The 25,965-nt window shown below is 32.8% G+C and overlaps 1 protein-coding gene and 1 non-coding gene across 2 annotated transcripts in view; both read right to left on the bottom strand.

Annotated features, from left to right (window-relative positions):
* AP3B1 (adaptor related protein complex 3 subunit beta 1) overlaps positions 1 to 25,965 on the bottom strand; it is a 353,422-nt gene that overhangs the window by 143,636 nt on the left and 183,821 nt on the right. Inside the window, exons 9-13 of the mRNA XM_077138668.1 lie at positions 16,459 to 16,556; positions 14,935 to 14,989; positions 14,781 to 14,852; positions 5,764 to 5,826; positions 3,044 to 3,176 (exon numbers count right to left, since the gene is read on the bottom strand). Of these exons, the coding sequence (XP_076994783.1) occupies positions 3,044 to 3,176; positions 5,764 to 5,826; positions 14,781 to 14,852; positions 14,935 to 14,989; positions 16,459 to 16,556 (421 nt within the window). The remainder of the gene's footprint in view (positions 1 to 3,043; positions 3,177 to 5,763; positions 5,827 to 14,780; positions 14,853 to 14,934; positions 14,990 to 16,458; positions 16,557 to 25,965) is intronic.
* On the bottom strand, positions 20,518 to 20,708 carry LOC143665825 (U2 spliceosomal RNA). Its single transcript, XR_013167227.1, has one exon. It is a non-coding gene; the product is annotated as a U2 spliceosomal RNA (small nuclear RNA).

The following is a 25,965-nucleotide window of genomic DNA, read 5'->3' as shown; positions in this document are numbered from 1 at the left end:
TTCTAAAAACTTCAACACTGTAGTGCTACACCACCAGTAACTGGAAATCATCCTTATGATCTGAACCTTTCCTAGCTTCCTCCCTGTCTCCAACAAAACTTAATGGCCCCCACTCAAGAAAGTACCTTTTACAAATGTAAAATCTCTCTAAATCTGGAGCACGGGGAGATTGGGTAATCTATTTAAGATAATATTTGTATTGTAATGTGGTTCTGCATTTTAGTAATATCTGGACCTATTTTTGAGCCATATTCTCTGTAAGTTTACAGTAGATGGTAATAAGGTTATTCAGACAAGCAAATTTTGTTAGCACACTATCTAAATTAAATAACCTTAGGATTAAATTATCCAAACGAACCAACATGTAGATTTCTCCATCCTTAGGATATCTGTTTATCAAATTAATCTTAGATTGTAATAATGGACGATTTTAGGGCAAGTCTCAAGACTGCTTAGAAGGTCCTCCCATTGTCAAGAAGGGAGAAGTCAATACTAAAACAAAAAATGAAAAAAAACACAGATCTAAGAGGAATATATTAATTATATCTCAAGACAGTGGAATCTAAATGCTGTCACTGAGGTATTTTTAGATTTATGGTCCAAAGAGATAATGAGGTACTCATTTCACTATAATCCAAGAATCACCAACTTTCAGAGCCTCAAAAAATTGTCCAGATTTTAAGGAAACTGAGGCCTTATCCTCAGTAAAAGAATTTTTTCATAGGAAAGAGTTCTGTTCTCAGGGTGGTCCATTTTAAAATTAAAAATACTACTTTCTTCAATGTTTGTGATTTTAACATAAATTTTCTCTTTATTTCTTTAGCTCTTACTTTCATTGAACCTATTTCCAAAATACAAAGGTATAGCATATATGATAACAAGATAATGAATCACGTTTTATGGGCTAAGGGTAACTATGAACATGGACAACACAATTTTAAGTTTCTTAATATTCAAACCATAGATAAAACCCCATGGTTATGAAGAGTTTTGATATACCAAAAATGGGCCTAAACACTAAAACAATGGAGATGAAATTAGTAATCCTACATTTAAGGGGTAATTGTAGAAAACAGGCTTTATGATGATTACTTAGATTTTTTTTTTTCAATTTGCCTATGGAAAAGCTGACTAAGACAACCATTTTAGGTGGTTAAGAGTTTCATATGTTAATTGTTAAAATATTTGTATCGTCATATTTTCCTGAAATAAGGAAAATATTTAATAACATAGTAACATAACAAACTAAGATTAATTTGATATTTATAAGAACTTTCTACTTGATATTTTGAGAACATTCACAGTTTTGACAGCTAATCATATGGTATCTAAGTTAGTATTTAGTACTAATCTATTCTTTCTATCTATTCTTTCCTAAAAAGGGCTATGGAGGTAAAATAGTCGTTTTATAAATCAAAATAAATAAAAATATTTTTTGAGAAATAAATGTGTTGCAAAGCTGAAATAAGAAATAGTTGCTTTAAAATACACAGCTTAAAAAGTTTACATCAGAAGGGTCAAAGATAAAATTGAGAAACCTTGAATATATATATATTTGAAAGACTAATATATCCTAACTAATTTCTGGTGCATTTTTTTTGAAGGCAGCTAAATTATAAAAGAAAAACTGCCCTAGTTAACTTTGGTTCATAATATTTAATGTTTTGGAATTTTTTCCCCAAGGACTACATTTTATTTGTAGAAAAGTACGTAATTTCTGAAAATATAGAAAAATAAAAACATGTTTTTCAGTCACATTTTAGAGTGTGACACAGAAATAGGAAAAAAGCATGTTATTGTTAAAAGCAGAAATAGATAAAATGGATAACATTTATCATCCTATCTCCCCTAGTTACCTTCCACAGCCAAGTTTTTAAAAAATCTCATTAATATTATATGTTGACACTTCTCAATTTTTAACACTGCACACAGAAAAATGTTTTCTATCAAAATAATACTTTGAGTTTACAGGTGGAAGTTTATAATTCTGTTTATGTCTACAGTAAAATTGATGTTTTGGGGGAACAAATTTTTTCTTACAATGCTACAATTTTCTAAAGAGATCTACATGTAGGAAAAGACAATTAGGGATAATAGGGCTATTGTAGTAAAAATTTATCTTTCAAATAAAAAATAAAAACATCAATTTAATTATGTTTTACTTCAGGTAGCCATGTCATATATGCATGTGTTTATACATGACATAGTTTAACACAGAATCTCACAAATAACTTCAAAGATTTTACACAAAAAAATTTGCTTTTCCTAAAAGGAATCTCTTGTTTTAAATAAATACAGAATTATAATAAAATTCCTCTAAATAAATTATTTTAAAAGGTAAAAGATGACTCATCTTTTAATTATTTCTCCAAATGGACCTCTAAAGCCCTTTGCTTTTTGAAAAAAATGGGCATCCACTCTAAGACCTACCCACTGAAATAACTGACATTTTAACACAGAGCACTATGAAATCTAAGATTACAAGTTTTATTGGAAACTATTCAGTTTTACAAGTTTAGATACTGTTTGGCTTAAAAACATGAATTTGTTCCAAATTGCTGATTTTCAACTCACACTCATCTTGAATACAAAATTATTAATTTTATTTCTAGAAAAAAACTGAATGTACACATTTAACATACTTTTTGATCTAGTCACTCTCCACGTTAGAAAGTCATTTGCCTGCTTTTAGCACCCTCTGCAGGTGAACCAATATTGTACATGACACTGAAAAGCATTAAAACAGAATCTCTGTGGAAAGGCACAACGAAGGTGACCAAATTGTGAAGAAGTAAAACAAATTACACTCTTAGTTCTGTGTAGGAAAGACAAATGCTGCTCCCAGGTTAATTAGCAAATTCACTAATGTGTGTGTGTGTGCACTTATATGTGTGTTTCAAAGATAAAATGTTCTCATTGTGCCTATACCACTGACAAAGAGGTAAAACAAAAATGCAATGCTAAATCATTATCATTTGTGGATCATACCAAGAAGAATATTGTCATTATAAACTACTTGGAAACAAAATGAAACTAAACTTACCATCCCTGTTGGACAGAAGACACACCAGCCCATTGAGGCATGTGTCAGTGACTTCTGAGATGTTGGTTGCACATCTGCCTATAGTCTGAATAGTGGCTGCTGCAAACTGTTTATCCTGGCTTTTCACATAGGTCTAAAAAAATATTCTTTCAATTAGTTTGCACATTACTACTATTAAATGAACAAACACTATTATATTAATCTTCTCTTTATAAGCATTTTAGAACATATAATCTCATCTATACTCAAAAGAAGATCCAACTATTGACTCAGCTTAACTTAGTTTTGTTTTTCACTTAAAGATTGTGCCTATAAAAAAGGCACATTTTCAAGCCAAGTTCAATCACCTGTGGCCATACTGGCTTGCGACTTCAAAACAGATAGTAGGGAGCAGTCACCCAAAGACAACTATTAGTTTAAGTGCAAGGTTGAAGGAGATGATGATAACTCTCTTTGGAGATTTCAATCCATTTCACCAGCAGCATCTGTGAATCCATGAAAAAAGTTTGCTTTCTAGAAAAACTAAATCTAAAAGTTGGGGAGAAAAACAACCAATAGACTACTGACAAACACTTCATTTTCAAAATTATATCCAAACGATACTAAAATTATGGCTGCAGTGAGCAGTACTTCAATAAATACTTTAGAACTATTCATTTTACAACAAAATAAAATGCCATACTTTCGCAACAAGCTTTCTTTAGAAGTATGTTTTACAACAGGTCGTCTTTAGAAGTATGTTAACTATTTGTATGCTTATACAATCTTAAAAATGAAATAAATAACCGATTTAAAACAGGAAGTTAAAAGGTCTTTCAAATTTGCAATAGCCCTAAAGAATATCACTTCGATTTCTTTTGAAATTTAAAAACTAAGCTTTCATTGTTTACAGAATATATTCTCACTTTTAAAATCCTACTTTCAATTGGAATTAAAAAAAATTCCCAACCTCAAATTGAAAAGAACGCAATGCAGAATGAACACATATGGTTATCTAAAATGCAAAAACAGACAAGTGTTCAAACGTTGCCTAAATGACAAATGGGGAAGAAAATCTACGCTTTCTCAAAAATATACAAATTTAGTGGAAATGGTACAAAGAAGATGAATGACTATTGAAGAAATAATTAAACAAGCTAAACTTTCTTATTTCAGTGTAGGCCAGATTAATTGCATTTAAAATTGTTTCTAAGTTGATTACCTAATTTCAACTGGAAAAATATATATATATATATAGTCTTTGAAAAATTTCTTATTTTACTCAAAAAGTTAGTGCAAGCAAACTATACACATTTATAAATAGTATTCATAAACATTGAAATCAGAAGTAAATATAGACAGTGATAAAAAAAATGGACATGAAGAAAGAATTTATTAACATGTGCTCCCAAAAGAGACTTTTAAAATATCTTGGTATTAATGGAATGACTGGATGGCTGATATTCTGAAACTACTCTAGAGTGTCATATATGTACAACTAAACATTGCAAAAGTTACCTGAAACCCCCTTTTTATAACATCAGTAGATTTGAGTTAAGCATATGTTGGATAGCAGAAGGAGCCCCCAAGTGGTTGTAAAGGACAACAGAAAAGGGCAAAATTGCAAAAACTCGGACCAAAATATTAAAACTTAAAAATAAATAAAGAAAATCATAAGAATAAAGTAAAAAATAAATTTTAAGCAATGTTCGATAGCTATAGTTTACTGGATAAGAAATTGAGAAAAAATATTTTCTAGTTATAGATATGAGTGAGTATCTAAGGTATGAGAATTTTATGAGGAATTTTTCTAGAAAAAAATTTAGCATGAAAATACAGTAATCCACAAATGAAATTATAAATCATGGCATACAATATTCTACTACTCCTGGAAAAAGAATAAAACCACACAGAAAAAAATACAGTATCTGTACAGCTAAAGGTAAATATAATATGGACACATGGAAGGATAATGGCAACAACAATTAAATCTATAAATAAGTTGGGTGTTGATCAGAACTCTATCCGTGATTAGTATGTAGCATGTGGTATATTCTGCAATACCAGTAAATTGCTGATGAGATGTAAAGCTTATAATATTAATGAGGTTTCCTACTGTTGAACTCACTCTATCACTAAGTCTTCAGAAATGACCCTTCCATCAAAAAGGGCACAATGTTTATGAGGTAACTTCTGAATAATACTTTCGAAGTGGTTGGAACTGGGAGGCAACTCATCCATCTGCGTTTGTGGTTTTAAAGAGTACAACAAAACAAATCAATATGAAAAATAAAAATTATGATGGGGCAATTATAAGCTAATTTTTTTTTAAAGCTAGACACGAGGTTAAGGGACAGTGTCGAAAATAGTGATAAGTCAATCACATTGAGACAAGCAGGGAGGAAATGAAGCCATTTTCATTAGCCCAGAGTATAGATGATGATGGTACAAAGACATCTACCAGGAACATAATTTCTTACAAAAAGTACAGATTTGCAAAACAAAATCTATCAAATTCTATGAAAACATAAAATAAAATACTATTCCATTTCATTTAAGCTATAAATTTCTACTTAATATTTATTTTTAAAAATTTATATATTTCTTAATTGTTGTTAATCTTGTCCCAAACCACTGTTTTATTTACACAATTATATATTTCTAACTTGAGAAAGATGCATATTTAACATAAAATTGAACCTGTTTTGAAGTAATTTTCATAGTTAGCATTGCACACAAACCTGGAATTCTCGAAGAAGAGTTGATATGTTGGCTTCATTTGCCAAGTTAGTCAGAATTTCAAGCTATGGTAGAAAAAAAGAGAGAATAAACATTTTAAAACACAAACTAAACAGATGCATTTAATTGAGGGTAGGCAGTTAATAAAAAGGTAATTTCAGTTTTCAAAATAATCAGTTATAAATAATGAGGCATTATATCCTGCATGTTAACTTAACTCTGCATCTACAAATAAAGACTAAATGGTCACACAGTTCTTTAAGAATGACCAAGAAGAAGAGAACCCCACATCTTTCCTAATTATTCTAGTCTTATAATTTATATCTAATTAACCTAAACAATTTTAAGCTAGCTTGACTTTTTTTCCTTTTATTATAAAGTTAGAAAACAACCTACCCTCCACCACCCCATATAATGCTGCCATTATCCAGATACTTATTCATTCTCTTGATTTGATCTCCTGCCTTCAACTGTCACCAATATTGTATTTGGTCATTTAAATTTCTCTCTTTTGGATTTATAGATATAAGAAATGTGCAAATAAAATTCTATCTCCAATAGGCTTGCTTAAAATATTTCACTTTTTACTCATAAAAAAACAATGAATTAATTTGAAGAGAGATAAGGAGAAGAAAAATAAAATAGAGAACAAACAGTAAACAAAACACAAGGTTGTGTTTTGATAATATACACATTTTATTATCAATCATTACACTAAAGTAAATGGTATACATACTCCAATTAAAAGGCAGAAATTGCCAGAATCGATGTAAAAGCAAGTTGTATACCAGAAACCTTATTAAAGCATACAGATAAAGACAGGCTAAAAGTAAAAGAAAACATCATTATTAAAAAAGCTAGAGTGACTATATTAATATCACACAAAGCAGACTTCAGATTGAAATTGAAAACAGATACCAGAGAAAAATCAAAGAGACCAAAAGCAGGTTTATATATTATAGATTGAACAAGAAAAAAAGAGGGAAGGAACAAATTACCCATATCGAGAATGAAAGCGGGACATCACTATGAATTCATCAGCCTTAAGAGGATTATAAGGAAATATTATGAACTTTCTGCCAATAAATTCAGCTGCTTAAACGAAATGGACAAAGCCCTTAAAAGACACAAACTATCAAAACCGATATAAGAAGAAAGAAAATCTGAACGACACTATATCTACCAAAGAAATTAAATTCATAATTTAAAACATCGCTAAAAGAAAAGCCCCAGATGGCTTGACTTGTGAATTCTACCAAACATTTAAGAAAATAATAATAGAAAACCTACACAAAGTCCTTCGGAAATCAGAGAAGGAAGAATTATTTCCCAATTCATTTTATGAAGCCAGAAATACCTGATACCAAAATCAAGCAAAGACGTTATAAGAAAAGAAAACTAGGAACCAATAACCCTTATGAACATAGTTACAAAAATTCTGAACAAAATAGTAGCAAATCAACAAAAGGACTACTGCATATGGAATATCCAAGAACTATCTGCAATATTTCTACAATTTTTCTATAAATCTAAAAGTATTCTATAATAATAAATTTATTTTAAGAATTTTGAAAATAAACATTAAGGGGTATATGAAAATTCCTGCATGATTTTTCTATAAACATAAATTTCTCTAATAAAAATAATTTTTAAAAAACCAACAAATCAAATCCAGCAATGAATAAAAGAGGAGTACATCCAGACCATGTAAAATTAATTCCAGGAATGCAAATTGATTTCACACTTGAAAATCAGTGAGTGTAATTAATTACTCTACACAAATAAAGAAGGAAAAAACACATATGATCATCTCAGTTGGTGCAGAGAGAACACTTGAAAAAAAGTCAATACCCATTTATGAAAAAAATTTTCAGCAAATAAAGAATAAAAAGGAAGTTCCTCATTCTGACAAAAGACATCTATGAAAACCCTAAAGCTAACATCATACTTATTGGTGAAAGAATGAATGCATTCCTCCTTAAGACTGGGAACAAGATAAGAATGTACATCTCTCTACTTCTACTCAACATTATATTGAAGGATCAATCTATTACAATACGACAAGAAAAGGAAATAATCAGAATGCAGATTGGAAAGAAAGATTTGATAACCTCTTTATTATTAGATGATACCTTTAAGTATACAGCAAATCCTAAGACAATGTATTTGATAAGGACATAGGCTACAATGTCAATAAACAAAAGTCAAATTGATTTCTGAGCACTAGAAAAGAACAAAATTAAATTAAAAACATTTTAGAGTACCCAAAAACATAAAATACTTGGGGGTAAATTTAACATACATGCACAAGACTTGTATAACAAAAACAATGAACATCATCGGCTTTCATGAGCCAACTATCTTTCCATAGATACTCTAATTTGGAGATTTCTACAGCCTTGCCTTAATTTGGACATTTTCATGACTTAAGAACTATAAACTTGCAACTTAACGAATTCCTCCATTTTAAAAGCCATTCTGTTTCTGGAATATTGCATTCTGGCAGCTTTTTACAAACTAAAGCACTATATTAAAATCTTCCAATCCATGAACATGGGGTGTCTTGCCATTTACTTGTATCTTTAATTTCTATCAGCATCCCTTTGTAGATTTCAGTGGGTAAGTCTTTCACCTACTTGGTTAAATCTATTTCCAGTTATTTTATTCTCTAAGATGATCTTGTAAATGGAATTGTTTTCTCAATTTCTTTTCTAGATTGTTTATTACTGGTGTACAGAAACAACTGATACTTGCATAATGAGCTTGCAATCTGCAACTTTGCCAGATTCATTATCAATAGCTTTCTTGTGGATTCTTTGGGATTTATAAAAACTATTTATAAATACTTTTTTATAAAACTATTAATAAAAATAAAAAATACTTTTATTTTTTCATTTCTATTTTGGATGCCTTTTATTTCTTGCTTCACCAAAAGGCTCTGGCTAGAAATACAGAAACAATGTTGAATAGCAGTGGTGAAACAGGGCACTCTTGTTTTGCTCCTGATCATATGGAGAAGCTTTCAGTTGTTTGCCATTCAGTATGATGTTATCTGTGGGTTCTCCATACATGCCCTTTATCATTTTGAGGATGTTCCCTTCTTTCCTGGATTTTGTGAACTGCTTTTTCTGCATCAATTGAGATGATCATGTATATTTTTAATTCATTCTATTAATGTGGTATATAACCCTGTCTGATTTTCTAATACTGAACCACCCTTGCATTCCTGGAATAAATCCTACTTGGTTGTGGTGAATAATCATTTTAACATACTGTTGGAATCAGTTTTCCAGTACGCTGTTGAGGATGTTCACATTTATGTTCATAAAAGATACTGGTCTGCAATTTTATTTTCTTGTCGTATTTTTATCTGGTATTAGTATCAGAATAATGCTGGCCTCACAGAATGAGTTTGGAAGTATTCCCTCCTCCTCTAGTTTTTGGAAGAGTTTGAAAACGATTCATGTTAATCCCTTTTTAAATATTTCATAAAACTCACCATTGAAGTTGTCTGGTTCTGAGCTTTTTTCTCATGGAGGTTTGTAATTACTAATTCAATATCTTGTTATAGGTCTGGTGAGATTTTCTATTTCTTCTTGAGTCACTTTAAGAAATTCTGTGTTTCTAGGATATTGCCTGTTTCATGTAGGTTATCTAATTTGTTGGCATACAACTGTTCATAATGTCCTTTTAAAATAGTTTTTATTTCTGTAAAGTCAGCAGTATTGTCTCCACATTCATTTCTGACTTCAGTTATTTGCATCATTTCTCCTTTTCCTTTGTCAATGTAACTAAAGGGTTGTCAAATTCATTGATCTTATCAAAGAACAAATTTTTAGTTTTGTTGATTCTATTATTTTCCTATTCTCCATTTCATTTATCTTTGCTCTAATCTTTATTATTCCTTATTTCTGCTCACTTTGGGTGAAGTTTGCTCATATTTTTCTAGTTCCTTAAAGTGTGATGCTATATTGATGGGTTTTTCTTTTTTAAAAATGTAGGCATTTACAGCTGTTTTGCTATGCTGTATTTTCATTTTCATTCATCTCTAAGAATGTTCTAAAATCTCCGTGATTTCTTCTTTGACCCACTGCTTATTCAAGAGTGTGTTATTTAATTTCCACATAATGGTGAATTTTCCACTTTTCCTCTTGTTATTGATTTCTAGCTTCCTTCAATCCCCTACGTTTGGAGAGGATAACAACAGAATTTTTATGATATCAACAGAATCAAGTAGGGATTCAGATACTGTTTATCAATGTCCATAGCAGCGATAATTTACAAAAGGAATAGCTGCTTAGTGAGTCCAAACTTCTGTTCAGAAAGATGAAAATGTTCTAGAATAGTGGTGATGATTGCACAACATTGTGTAGGTCCTTAAGGTCACTGAATTATATACTTAAAAATTATTAAAATGGCAAGTTTTATGTAATATATATTTTACCACAAAAATATCAAAATAAATAAATAAATACAAAATTTAAAAATAATTTAGGAAATCTAAAGACAAGATATAATAATTGTTTATGTCTAGGGACTTGGATCTAGAATATATAATGAGTTTTAAAAACTCAAAAATAAGAGGAACACGATAAAAAATATCTGAAAAAGAAAATAAATAACTATACCTATTATACTTAAAGAAATGAGAGAAACTACATAATGAGACTTTTTTATTAATTAAAAATAAAATTAACTAACACAACATTTAGAAATCATCTCTTCATGTGCCTTTTGGCCATTTGTATTTCCTCTTCTGAGAGGTGTCTGTTCAAGTCTTTTTCCCATTTTGTAATTGGGTTGGCTGTCTTTTTGTTGTTGAGTTGAACAATCTCTTTATAAATTCTGGATACTAGACCTTTATCTGATATGTCGTTTCCAAATATTGTCTCCCACTGTGTAGGCTGTCTTTCTACTTTCTTGATGAAGTTCTTTGATGCACAAAAGTGTTTAATTTTGAGGAGCTCCCATTTATTTCTTTCTTTCTTCAGTGCTCTTGCTTTAGATTTAAGGTCCATAAAACCGCCTCTAATTGTAAGATTCATAAGATATCTCCCTACATTTTCCTCTAACTGTTCTATGGTCTTAGACCTAATGTTTAGATCTTTGATCCATTTTGAGTTAACTTTTGTATAGGGTGTGAGATACGGGTCCTCTTTCATTCTTTTGCATATGGCTATCCAGTTCTCTAGGCACCATTTATTGAAAGACTGTTCTGTCCCAGGTGAGTTGGCTTGACTGCCTTATCAAAGATCAAATGTCCATAGATGAGAGGGTCTATATCTGAGCACTCTATTCGATTCCATTGGTCGATATATATCTTTATGCCAATACCATGCTGTTTTGACCACTGTGGCTTCATAATATGCCTTAAAGTCCAGCAGCGTGAGACCTCCAGCTTCGTTTTTTTTTCCTCAAGATACTTTTAGCAATTTGGGGCACCCTGCCCTTCCAGATAAATTTGCTTATTGGTTTTTCTATTTCTGAAAAATAAGTTGTTGGGATTTTGATTGGTATTGCATTGAATCTGTAAATCAACTTAGGTAGATTTGACATCTTAACTATATTTATTCTTCCAATCCATGAACACGGTATGCCCTTCCATCTATTTAGGTCTTCTGTGATTTAACAGTTTTTTGTAGTTTTCTTTGTATAGGACTTTTGTCTCTTTAGTTAAATTTATTCCTAAGTATTTTATTCTTTCAGTTGCAATTGTAAATGGAATTCATTTCTTGATTTCCCCCTCAGCTTGTTCATTGCTAGTGTATAGAAACACTACAGATTTTTTGAATGTTGATGTAACCTGCTACTTTGCTGTACTCATTTATTAGCTCTAGTAGTTTTGTTGTGGATTTTTCCAGGTTTTCGATGTATAGTATCATATCATCTGCAAACAGTGATAGTTTTACTTCTTCCTTTCCAATTTTGATGCCTTGTATTTCTTTTTCTTGTCTAATTGCTCTGGCTAGAACCTCCAACACAATGTTGAATAATACTGGTGATAATGGACATCCTTGTCTTGTTCCTGATCTTAGGGGGAAAGTTTTCAATTTTTCCCCATTGAGGATGATATTAGCTGTGGGTTTTTCATATATTCCCTCTATCATTTTAAGGAAGTTCCCTTGTATTCCTATCCTTTGAAGTGTTTTCAACAGGAAAGGATGTTGAATCTTGTCAAAAGCCTTCTCTGTATCAATTGAGATGATTTTGTGATTTTTCTGCTTTGATTTGTTGATATGGTGTATTACATTAATTGATTTTCTTATGTTGAACCATCCTTGCATACCTGGGATGAATCCTACTTGGTCATGATGTATAATTCTTTTAATGTATTGCTGGATTCGATTTGCTAGAATTTTGTTGAGGATTTTTGCATCTATATTCATTAGAGAGATCGGCCTGTAGTTTTCTTTTTTTGTAATATCTTTGCCTGGTTTTGGTGTGAGGGTGATGTTGGCTTCATAGAATGAATTAGGTAGCTTTCCCTCCACTTCAATTTTTTTGAAGAGTCTGAGCAGGGTTGGTACTAACTCTTTCTGGAATGTTTGGTAGAATTCACATGTGAAGCCATCTGGTCCTGGACTTTTCTTTTTGGAAGCTTTTGAATGACTGATTCAATTTCTTTACTTGTGATTGGTTTGTTGAGGTCATCTATTTCTTCTTGAGTCAAAGTTGGTTGTTCATGCCTTTCTAGGAACTTGACCATTTCATCTACATTGTTGTATTTATTAGCATAAAGTTGTTCATAGTATCCTGTTATTACCTCCTTTATTTCTGTGAGGTCAGTGCTTATGTCTCCTCTTCCATTTCTGATCTTATTTATTTGCGTCCTCTCTCTTCTTCTTTTTGTCAATCTTGCTAAGGGCCCATCAATCTTGTTGATTTTCTCATAGAAAATAATGAGACTTTTTAAAAGCACATTTTAAAAAGAATCAAATAGGGTATACGGGTGGTTCAGTGGTAGAATGTTCGCCTTCTATGCAGGAGAGCTGGGTTCGAGTTCTGGACCATGCACCTGAACCCCCCAAAAAAGAAAGAATCAAACAGAATCTGGCAACAAAATGTAAAAACTAAAAATAATTCAATTGATGAAATAAAAATTTAAAAAGTAAAAATAATTTTAAACGCATATTAGACATATTTAAAGAGGGAAGAATAAACTGGAAGATAGGATAAAAAAATTATCAAAAATCAGCAAGGAAACTCAAAGAGAAAATAAAAGGTAAGAGGCTGTAAGCTGTATAAAAGGTCTAACAAATTTTGAGTCAGAGTTCTATGAGGAGAGAAAGGTAACAATGAAAACACTATAGTTGAGGAGAAAATGGCCGCATATTTTCAGACCTAGAAAATGAATGACAAGTAGGATAAAATAGAAAGAAATCCCTGTCCAGATTGCAGAACATAAAAAACAGAGAAATGATTTTAAAAGCAACCAGAAACTGTTAGATTTCGGGTTTTAAATCAGAAATTTAGATTGCATATTTGAAATCTAACAATATGAACAGCTGACTTTTAAGTTAAATGCTCAGAAGTAAACCCATTTTTTAAAAGAAGACAAGGAATTTACTTTGTAACATATTTAGCTCTCTCCATAGTTTTCTATTTTTTATTAATTAAAGAAAAAAAAAGAAATTAACCCAACATATAGAAATTATTCCATTCTACATATGCAATCAGTAATTCTTAATATCATCACATAGATGCACGATCATCATTTCTTAGTACATTTGCATGATTTAGAAGAACTAGCAAAACAACAGAAAAAGATATAGAATATTAATATAGAGAAAAAAATAAAAATAATAATAATAGTACAAAAAAAAAGACAAACAGACAGACAAAAAAAAAACTTATAGCTCAGATGCAGCTTCATTCAGTGTTTTAACATGATTACTTTACAATTAGGTATTATTGTGCGGTCCATTTTTGAGTTTTTGTATCTAGTCCTGTTGCACAGTCTATATCCCTTCAGCTCCAATCACCCATTATCTTACCCTGTTTCTAACTCCTGCTGGACTCTGTTACCAATGACATATTCCAAGTTTATTCTCGAATGTCGGTTTACATCAGTGGGACCATACGGTATTTGTCCTTTAGTTTTTGGCTAGACTCACTCAGCATAATGTTCTCTAAGTCCATCCATGTTATTACATGCTTCATAAGTTTATTCTTCTCCATAGTTTCTTATTGGGTGAAACATTCCTCAGTATTTCTTTTGACATACGTGACCTTCACACTTGTTGATTATAAAAGTTACTTTGAAATATTTTCTCCAGTTTGGGTGTATTTTAGATTTTATAATTAAATTCAGTTTTCATCTGAATAACTATCCATTCTAATATTTATTAAATAGTCATCCATTCTTTCCCTATTGATTTATGTCTTTACTATGTATAAGTTTCCACATGCATGTCTGTTTCTATTTCTTTATATTTTACTTATTTGCCTAAACATCACAGTTTTAATTATTATAGTTTTCTATCTCTTACTGCACTCTATACCAGTTATCATTTCCTGAACATAATACACTTTCATAATTTTTTATGTTAGCATAAACTAGGCCTTCTAGCTAACCTAACCTCCCAAACAATCAACCTATCAACCAACAAAAAAAATTTTCAAACATGTTATTCTTTTAAGATTCACACAAACATCATCATTATCTTTTCCACAAAGGTCTTTTCTGAATCTCTCAAAGAATTATCCTCATCTCTCTGTTTGTCCCCTCATTCCACACCTCTATAATACCACTTAAAACACATAATACGTAAATGACCTATTTACATGTCAGTATCCTTCAGCATGCTGGAAGGCACAGTTAGCAAACTTGGACTCTATATTGTTTGAAAGTAGCACCATAACTAGTATATAAATATACAGTTTTGAAAGTATAAAGAAAATCATTAAATGTATGCATATTTTTTAAAAGCAGGACCCCAGTTTGCAGATACTGGAAGTAACAGCAATTTCTCTTCAAAGTAAGCATGTGTTAGTATCTGAAAAATAAAATCATGCATACCTTCAGTGTCTTGATCATTGTTGGATCAGTTGATCTAACATAGAAACTCTTCAGGTAAGGTTCAAACATACCCTAGATTTAAAAAATAATATATAAATGCATTTATGGTGCTACTGCATTCATTTCTCAAATCATGTGCTCACAATGTACATACCTTTCTTTGAATTGACATAGTTGCTATATTCTGTAGGACAATATACTGCACCTCCCTAGAAATTAAAGGAGAAGTTTCACTGGGTATATTTTTCAATGAAATATCACTGACTAAAAAGTAAATAAATGAAAAATAATCAGCAATAAATTTTAAATTGAAAAGAACTATTAAATGTAGTATCAAAAACTTTTGGCAAATCTTTTGTTATTTATGCCTTTTAATACACATTTTCCTACAAATTGCTATTATATTTGGTGTGTCATGAGGAAGAACTGAAACGATTTTATAATACTGCATTTCTAAGGTATAAAGTCAATACTGTAACTGTTCTGAACATGTGCAAGGAAGGTATTGGTAGGGCTAATGGGACAAACATGACCAGTGTTTTAAAAAACTCTGATTGAAGGACTCACTGTGTCACTCAATACCATGTGGAACTGAAGGGCAGGTTAAAAAAGCAGTCATTATTTTTATGTCAAATATCTAAGGAATGAAGGAAATATGGCTTCATGTGAAAGGCTCATTCTAGATTTTGTCAATGTTCCTTGAATTAGAAGTAGGAAAAAAAATATTCAAATGATAAAAAGTCAAAGAATACCTGGGTATAAAGACTGGGGAGAACAGAAGTATAAAGGAAATGACATCTCATTGTCACTAAGAAATGGTAGAAGCCAGTCAAGGGCTAAAGTTATGGCACTAAGTTCTAGCTAAGGACAAAAATATATACATACTTTTCTCCCCCAACCCGCTAGTAGAAGTAAAGAACTTGATGAAAATTACTTTTTAAATAATTAGTTACTGCAAAAGGTCCAAAATAAAGATGCATTCTTAAAACACAGGAAACAAAACAAAACAAAACAAAAACCTGGTCTTAATCTTCGAAATTACATGTCATGGGAACTCAACAAATATTTTTTGAATTTTTAATCTGAACTGAATTATGGGGATATACAATTTAGGAAAAGGGCATTCTGCCAGTCTAAACTAAACTAGAAGAGTGTACATTTCTTTCAAATGAGTAGCTATTAGAAATATAGCTCTCTTTTTAAAATAAACTACAGTAATTAAATATTGCAACTTTATAGTATGCAGCAATTTTGTCATAAACTACATAATTTAAGATATGTATTCCATTATATAAAATCATGTGTAATACATTATACAAGTCAATGTGATAGTACTTCAGTAAATTTTTCAGCGATTCCAGATTTAATAGAACTCGAAAACATCATTGTCACACCTACAAATATTAAATTCTAATAGTAGGTTATTCATGACAGCATATACTACATAGAATGTCACAAAATATTTTCAAGCTCTTTGGAGTTCAGATTTTAAAAACTTCAATATTTATCAATAAGTTTCAGATAAGTCATATGTCATAATAATCCCCTTAAATATGAACCTGCATTGATAAAAGTTGGCACAGTTATGTATTAAACGCCTGAAAGACAGATTATATTTGTTGTAACCTCACCTTTGAAGGAATACAAAAGAAAAAATACACATAAAATCATGACTTACCTGTTGCTACGAAGTAAGCGCACAAGTGATTTAGAAATAATGCCAGCTTCAGATTTTGGTGATAGATGCCAATAGAGCTGAGCAACTGCCATAACCACCTAAAAGACAAAGCATGAAAACAAGAAACTATAAACATTAGCATTCTCTACAGTATCAAAATGCATTCTTATATAATATCTCCATTACTGCCTACAACATTCCTGTGAATTAAAACTAAATATGTGGTTACCCTTTGGAATGGACTGAATAGTGTCTCCTCAAAATTCATGTCCACCAGGAACCTTAGAATGTGTCAATATTTGAAAACAGGGTCTTGCAGATGGAATTAAAATAAGGACTGAGAAGAAGGTTAGAGTGTGCCCTAAATCCAGTGAGTGTATCCTTATGGGACAGAAAAAGCAACAGAGAAGAAAACAATGTAAAGACAGATTTACATTGTAAATTACATGGAGCGATGCATCTACAAGCCAAGGAATGCTGAGGAGTGCTGGCAATCACCAGGAGAGGGGGATGGGACAGTTTCTTTCTCACTGCCACCAGAAGGAATCATCCTACTGACACTCTGATCTTGTACCTCTGACCTCCGGAAATGTGAGAGAATAAATTTCTGTTGTTTCAAGCCACCCGCTTTGATGTATTTTGTTGTGAGTGTCCTGAGAAATTAATAGATCTGCAGAAAAGAAAAGAGACTTAAAATGATCTGCCCAAGGTCTTACAGCCAGGACAGGGCAGGGCAGGGCTCAATGTCAATTCCAAATTCCATGCTCCTACTCCTACAGCTGCTACTGCTCTTCAGGTTGGGAAATGTAAAAAAAAAAAAGAAAAACAATAACCATATGAAGCCAGACACTTGAGGATAACAGTATCAAATAGCCTGAAATACAGAAAAATCAGTACAAGTTATAAGGAAAGAAAATCCATTAAAACAATATATTTAAAGCAGCAGCACTTGAAATGATTCTGTTTTATAAAATGCAGAATCTTAAAAATAGTCATTGGTTCTTTTTTTAGCTTTTTTACTGTATAATGTAACATATATACAAAGCAAAGAAATAAAAAAGCAATAGTTTTCAAAGCATTCTTCAACAAGTAGTTACAGGACAGATCCCAGAGTTTGTCATGGGCTACCACAATCCTCTCAGATTTTTCCTTCTAGCTGCTCCAGAATAAGAGGAGGCTAGAAGGTTTAAATATTTTTAATCATCAAAATCGACTTTTTTTCCCTTTCTTTTTATGTGAAAAATAACATATATACAAAAAAGCAATAAATTTCAAATCACAGCACCAGAGTTAGTTATAGAACATACTCCAGAGTTTGACATGAGTTACATTTCCATAATTTTAGGTTTTTACTTCTAGCTGCTCTAAGATACTGGAGACTAAAGGAGATATCAATTTAATGATTCAGCATTCATATTTATTTTTAAAATCCTATCTTCATTGTCTAACTCCACCATATAACTCCACCATCACTTTTGATGTTTTCATACTTCTCTATAGGGGGGTTTGGGCTAAATTTTCCATATTGGAAGGGTCTGTTACTAATATAGAGTAGGGAGACGGAACTATCTGATGTTCTAGAGAGGCTGGGCCCTCTAGGTTTTAGGACTTACCTGAACCAGGGACCCATCTGGAGGTTGTAGGTTTCTGGAAAGTTACTCCAGCGCATGGAGCCCTTGCGGAATCTTATATATTGCCCTAGGTGTTCTTTAGGATTGGCTGAAATGGTCCTGGTTGGGTTTGACAAGTTATGATAGGTAGTAAGGGCTAACTGAAGCTTGTGTGACAGCAACCTCCCGAGTAGCCTCTCGACTCTATTTGAACTCTCTCTGCCACTGATATTTTATTAGTTTCACTTCTTTTCCCTCTTTTGGTCAGGATGGAATTGCTGATCTCATGGTGCCAGGGCCGGATTCATCCCTGGGAGTCATCTCCAGCGTCGCCAGGGAGACTTTCACCCCTGGATGCCATGTCCCACAAATAGTGGGGAGGGTAGTGATTTCACTTGAAGATTTGGGCTTAGAGAGAGCAAGGCCACATCTGAGCAACAACAGAGGTCCTCCAGAAGGAACTCTTAGGCATGCCTATAGGTAGTCTAAGCTAACGGTTTTAATTATTAGGGAGATTAGAATTTCTGTCACAAAAGATGAGTACTGTTTCTCCTACAGTACGAAATGTAGACAGCATTTAGATTTAGAGAGTGAAAGTACAGAATCCAGTTTAACGTATGACAATTGTAGGGATAGAGCTACAGAAGTTATATAATTTTGACTTTTGCTCAGAAGATATATTAATGTAATTTTATTTACGATTGATCTATAAAGTTCTAACACATATACTTCACGAATTTAGGTATGCCTGAAGAATATACAGCATGTGACGTGGCTTGGGGTAAAAAGAGTTTCTTCTAAAATAAGAAAAAATTTTAAAAGACACCAAGTTTATAGGGTCCCAAATTTACTATTAATTCGCATTTTGTTTTACTTTTTTTTACAAGACTTATTCATAGCTTTCCCACATTATTTGGAAATTTGAGGAGTTCAAAGGTATCTCATTTCTTCACCTGTGATCCAGAGATATACTTTAATTATGCAACCAACAAACTCTCCAGAATTTTAAATCTTATAAAACAAGAAAATCTAAACTAATGGCTGACCTAGTATATAAGTAGGTAATAGTCATCTTTAAAAATATTAAAACATAGAGTTGACTAATAAGTATTTGTATACGATACAGAAAAAGCTGACACTTGAGAAAAACCCTAGAATGAGCTGGGACTTAGCATCAAGGGATTGAGAAAACCTTCTCGACCAAAAGGGGGAAGAGGGAAATGAGACAAAATGTCAATGGCTGAGAGATTCCAAACAGAGTCCAGAGGTTATCCTGGAGGTTATTCTTATGCATCAAGTAGATATCATCTTGTTATTCAAGACGTAATGGAGAGGCTGGAGGGAACTGCCTGAAAATGTAGAGCTGTGTTCCAGTAACCATATTCCTTTAGGATGATTGAATAATGATACAGTTGTCACAATGTTACTGTGTGATTGTGAAAACCTTGTGTCTGATGCTCCTTTTATCTACCTTGTCAACAAAGGAGTAGAACATATGGAATGAAAATAAATAATAGGGGGAACAAATGCTAAAATAGATTTAGTTTGAAATGCTAGTGATCAATGAAAGCGAGGGGTAAGGGGTATGGTAGGTATAATCTTTTTTTTTTCTTTCCTGTGTTCATCTTATTTCTTTTTCTATTGTCTTTTTATTTCTTTTTCTGAATTAAGCAAATGTTCTAAGAAATGATGAATACGCAACTAAGTGATGATATTGTGAATTACTGATTATGTTGTTTTATTTTGTTTCTTTATTTTTTAATTAATAAATAAATTTTAAAAGCTGACGCTTATTTTTAATAATTTTTACAAATAATAAATTATTTTCAGTTACAAACAATAAGCCCAATCCTGCTAGCAAGTACGTAAACATTTTTTTTAAATTCTAGCTTCTGCTTAGTATACCATCTGTTCTAATACAAAAATTAGGGCACTCTCAAACCCAAGAAGGCCCAGTGATCTTCATTTCCCCAGTACTTACAAATCCAGTTCAGTTTTTATAATACCCATAATTTGAAATGTACAGTTTAATTTGTAAAAGTCATGAGGAAAATACCTATAACTTCAAAATCCAAAAACTATGCAACCTCATATACCTTCTAGAGTTACATTATGCATGTTCATAATAATATACATTCTATAAGCACTTTCCTATTACTAATCATTCATTTCACTATTTCTGTATCCAGACTCCTAACAAGCTCCTAACAGTCTGCTTAAATGATCTCCAATTTAATCTAGACAGCACTGGCCCATTAAATTTCCTGAAACAAATTTTAAAATTTTACCTTGAGAATAAGGTAAGAAAAATCTATTCACAATCCTTCAAAAGCTAGACTCTATTGATATTTAGCATTTATCAGTATCAAATAGGCATGGTACCAAAACAAACAGAAAGCACAACTTACTTCAATTTGTTTCAACATTCAAGAACTTTTTTTTTTTTGAGGGAGGGTGCACCGCTCCTGGAAGTACTGCAATACCAGGTCGATGTGTGGAGTGGATGGAGCAAGCTCCTATTCCATCTCCCTGCTCCAAAAATCCATTTAACATATTGTCCTCGGATAGAGGATGTATCAGATATTAAACTGATAAGAACAGATACTACACTTGATCTTAGCCAAAAGGCCAAGAAGCAATATCAAGAACATTTTTGGTAAGTGAGTTTTTGAGCTATAAGGCAAAGTTAAATTAATAATCAATGACAACGTAAAGTTTTATTTGGCAAATGACAGCTACCTAACTAGCATTTAGCTAACTAGGACACATTGAAATTTAAGCATCCTTTGCAACATCATTATTTTGCAAAAAATTATATTTTTGGTATCACCTGTATGGTTTCTGAATAATTATTTGAAAATGAAATTCCTAGATGTATGATAAAATCTGCTAATTACTGAGGTACAAAGCTGTAAGATCTAAATTTGCAAGCGCATCACCAGAAAATATACAAGGAATTCAAATGAAATTCCTCATTTTCAAAGTTTTTACCAATTGAACAGGCCAACTCATTAAGAACTTTTCTTAACTAAAAAATTTACAGAAATGTCTAAACTGAATCCATCAAGTCTTAGATATAACTTCCACTTAACAGGAAATTCAGGATATAGAAGAATCGTTTAATGGCACAATACAGGAAGCAACGAGACAAACCAAGAAGAATATTCTTCAAGACATGAGAAGCTTAAAAGTTACAACAAGCAGTTGTAATATATTATGTACTAGTTTGGATAAACTTTTTATAAAGGATAATTTAAGACAAATTGGCATTAAAATTTAAGATGAAAATTTATTGAAATAGAAAAGTAGAGATAAAACAGATCACAAATACTGTGCATAATGTGATTTTCAAAAGAATATTTTTATTGATAAATCTTCACACACATACATTCCATACATGGTATACAATCAATGACTCACAATATCATCACATAGTTGTGCATTCATCACCATGATCATACTGTAGAACATCTGCATCACTCCAGGAAAACAAATAAAAAAGAAAAAACTCAAATATACCATATCCATTACCCCTCCCTCTCAGTGACCACTAGTATTTTCATCTACCCAATTTACTTTACCCTTTATCCCCTCTATTATTTATTTAATTTTATCCAATTTTTTTTTTACTCATCTGTCCATACCCTGTATAAAAGGAGCATCAGACACAAGGTTTCACAATCACACAGTCACACTGTAAAAGCTATATAGTTATACAATCATCTTCAAGAATCAAGGCTACTGGAAGACAGATCTACAGTTTTAGGTACTTCCCCCCAGCCACTCCAATATACCACGAACTAAAAGGAATTATCTATATAATGCATAAGAATAACGTCCAGGATAACTTTTTGACTCTGTTTGGAATCTCTCAGCCACTGAAACTTTATTTTGTCTCATTTCTCTCTTCTTCCTTTTGGTCAAAAAGGCTTTCTCAATTGCACAATGTTGGGTCCAGGCTCGTCCCAGGAGTGCTTTCCCATGTTGCCAGGGAGATTTACACCCCTGGGAGTCATATCCCACATAAGGGGGAGGACAGTGAGTTCATCTGCCAAGTTGGTTTAGAGAGAGACGCCATATCAAAGCAATGAAAGAGGTTCTCTGGGGGTGACTCTTAGGCTTAATTTTAAGTAGGCTTAGCCTATTCTTTGCAGGAATAAGTTTCACAGGGGCAAACCCCAAGATAGAGGGCTCAGCCTATTGATTTGGTTGTCCCCACTGCTTGCAGGAATATCAGAAATTCTCCAAATGAGGAAATTGAGTATTTCCTCCTTTCTCCCTAATCCCCCAAGGGGACTTAGCAAATACTTCTTTATTCACTGCCCAAATTACCCTGGGATATATCAGGACATCACACTAACCTGGACAAACCAACCAAATCTTAGTGCTCTTCAAGATTCCACGCACTTATGGTGTTCAACTAAACTGACCATACAAGTTAAATTAGGAAATGCACTGCCCCAAATACAAGTTTTGCACCAAATAAACATCTCTCCCTTTGGTCTCACACAGAAGTTGAAATTTTAAAATTTGTACCATATCATCCTTTACCCTGTATTCTGATCTATCTTAGTCCTATACAGATCAGCTTCACTCATATCTCTATTCAAAGTCTGGTCACTTCTTCAAGTTTTAAACAGTTCCTGTATGTGGGGCAGCTGACTTTCATAGCTTCAGAGCTCTAATTCTGAGTCTCAGATGTCACATAAATACCCAAAGTTTCTGCGAGTGACCAAATTATATACAAACAGCTCAGTATCTCAGAATTTAGAAATAACAGTTACAATTCCTGAATATATGTGACTGATCTAAGAGCTTACAATCCAGGACACTTTACAATAGGGCCCCACCTGATAAGCTATGTTCTCGACTTCAGTTCACCAAGTTTGTATAATACAGTTAGTCCGAATGATTGAGGCATGATAATATCTGTCTTTTTGTTCCTGACATTTCATTCAACATACAGTCCTTAAGGTTCACACACCTAGTTGCATGCCTCACAACTTCATTCCTTCTTGTGGCTCCTCAGTAGTCTACTGCATGTATATACCATAGTTCTCCTTTCCATTCCTCAGTCTATGTACCCTTAGGCCACCTCCATCTATTATGGATCAGGAACAGTGCTGCCATAAACACCAGTGTGCAAATATCCATTCATGTCGCCACACTCAGTTCCTCCAGGTATATTCTGAGCAACGGTATTGCAGGATCCTATGGCAACACCAACCCTAGCCTACTATGGAACCACCACATTGCCCTCCAAAGAGCTACACCTCTCAGTTTCCTTAAAATGTGATTTTTAACGTGGTTAAAAAAAAGTGTATTTATGCAGAAAAAAGATCTTGAAAGAAATGTACAAGATCATTAAAACCGATTTCAGAGCAATCCTTTGTTCTTCCTCATGCAAAAACATTTTTAAAATTTGTACATTTAGTCACTGTTATTATATACTCGCGGCAATCCTAGATTATACCACCTCAATCTTTATTGTCTATCTTTCTTTCTGATTTCATTTGTGCCCCCAGCCCTCCTCCTTCTATCATTCTCACATTCAGCTTCATTCAGTGTTTTAACACAATTGTATTACAGTTAGGTAGTATTGTGCTGTCCATTTCTGATTTTTTTATTTTATTTTTTTATTTTTGCTTGTCTGTATTTTCTATAATCACACATGTTCTTCTGAAATAGAAAAAGGTACAAAACAACAACAAAATCACTTAGGACCTAAGTAAAGATAAAACTTAATTGCTGTTATTTCCCTTTAAAATTTACTATGTGTTGGTAAAGGGAGCACTACAACAGATACAAAGGGAGAAGAGAGAGGTGTGGAGAAGAGTGTAGAAAGGATGACCATGAGTAAAGGTAAAAAGAAGGAAAATTAGAAGGACATACAAAAGCCAAAAGGCAAAATGGTAGAGGAGGGTACTGCTCAGGCAGTAGTAACACTGATGTTGATGGATTATGCTTTCCAATCGGGGGGCATGGACTGGCAGAATGGATTAGGGAACGGGACCCATCTATATGCTGTCTCTACTCAAAGGACAGGAGGGCAAGGACACAAACGGACATTTGCACACCAATGTTTATAGCAGCATTATTTACAATTACCAAGAGATGGAAACAGCCAAAATGTCCATCAACAGACGAGTGGCTAAACAAACTGTGGTATATGCTTACGATGGAATATTATGCAGCTGTAAAACAGAATAAAGTTATGAAATATGTAACAGCATGGATGGACCTTAAGGACATTATGCTTAGTGAGATTAGCCAGAAACAAAAGGACAAATACTGTATGGTCTCACTTATATGAACTGACATTAGTGAATAAACTTGGAGAATTTTGTTGGTAACAGACACCATCAGGAAATAGAAATAGGGTAAGATATTGGGTAATTGGAGCTGAAGATACAGATTGTGCAACAGGACTGAATATAAAAACTCAGAAATGGACAGCACAATACTACCTAACTGTAATACAATTATGTTAAAACACTGAATGAACCTGAATGTGAGAATGATAGAAGGAGGAGGGCTGGGGGCACAAATGAAATGAGAAAGAAAGATAGACAATAAAGATTGAGATGGTATAATCTAGGATTGCCGCGAGTGTATAATGACAGTGACTAAATGTACAAATTTTAAAAATGTTTTTGCATGAGGAAGAACAAAGGAATGTCATTATCGCAGGGTACCGAAAACAGATGGTAATTAATATTTTAAAATTTCAACTTATGTGTGAGACTAAAGCAAAAAATGTTTATTTAGTACAAAGTTTATATTTTGACTAGTGCATTTTCTAATATAACTTATGTAGATAGCTTGGTTGAACGACATAAGTACATGGAACCTTGGGTAGGACATGAGATTTTGTTGGTTTGTCCAGAGTGATGCCCCGATGAATCCCAGAGTGATTTGATCAGTGAGCAGAAAAGTATTTGCAAAGTCCCGTTTGGGGAATGGTGAGAATGGGGGAAAATTCAACCTCCCCAAGTTGAATTCTTGATATTCTCACAAGCAGTGTGGACAAGCAAAGCTGAGCCCCTAATCTTGGGGCTTGTTCATATGAAACTTGACCCCACAAAGGATAGGTCAAGCCTACCTAAAATTAGGCCTAAGAGTCACCCTTAAGAGAACCCCTTTTGTTGCTCAGATGTGGCCTCTCTCTCCAGCCAACACAACAAGCAAACTCACCACCCTCCCCCCATCTACGTGAGACATGACTCCCAGGGGTATGGACCTTCCTGGCAATGTGGGACAGAAATCCGAGAATGAACTGAGACCCAGCATTAAGAAATTGAGAAAATCCTCTCTACCAAAAGGGGGAAGAGTGAAATGAGACAAAGTGTCAATGGCTGAGAGATTCCAAACAGAGTAGAGAGGTTATCCTGGAGGTTATTCTTACACATTAAGTAGATATCACCTTGTTATCCAAGAGGAAATGGAGAGGGTGGAGGGAACTGCCTGAAGATGTAGAGCTGTGTTCCAGTAGCCATGTTTCTTGATGATGATTGTACGATGGTGTAGCTTTCACAGTGTGACTGTGTGATTGTGAAAACCTTGTGTCTGATGTTCCTTTTATCTACCTTGTCAACAAATGAGTAGAACATATGGAATAAAAATAAATAATAAGGGGAACAAATGTTAAAATAAATTTAGTTTGAAATGCTAGTGATCAACGAAAGGGAGGAGTAAGGGGTATGGTGTGTATGGGTTTTTTCTGTTTTCGTTTGATTTTCTGTTATCTTTTTATTTCCTTTTCTGAATTAATGCAAATGTTCTAAGAAATCATGATGATGAATATGCAACTACGTGATGATATTGTGAATTACTGATTATATATGTAGAATGGAATGATCACATATTAAGAATGTGTTTCTTTCCTGTAATTTTTTTT

Source organism: Tamandua tetradactyla, chromosome 21, assembly GCF_023851605.1.
Source record: "Tamandua tetradactyla isolate mTamTet1 chromosome 21, mTamTet1.pri, whole genome shotgun sequence".
In the NCBI taxonomy this organism is placed as follows: Eukaryota; Metazoa; Chordata; class Mammalia; order Pilosa; family Myrmecophagidae; genus Tamandua; species Tamandua tetradactyla.
This window is presented reverse-complemented; position numbering and strand designations above follow the sequence as displayed.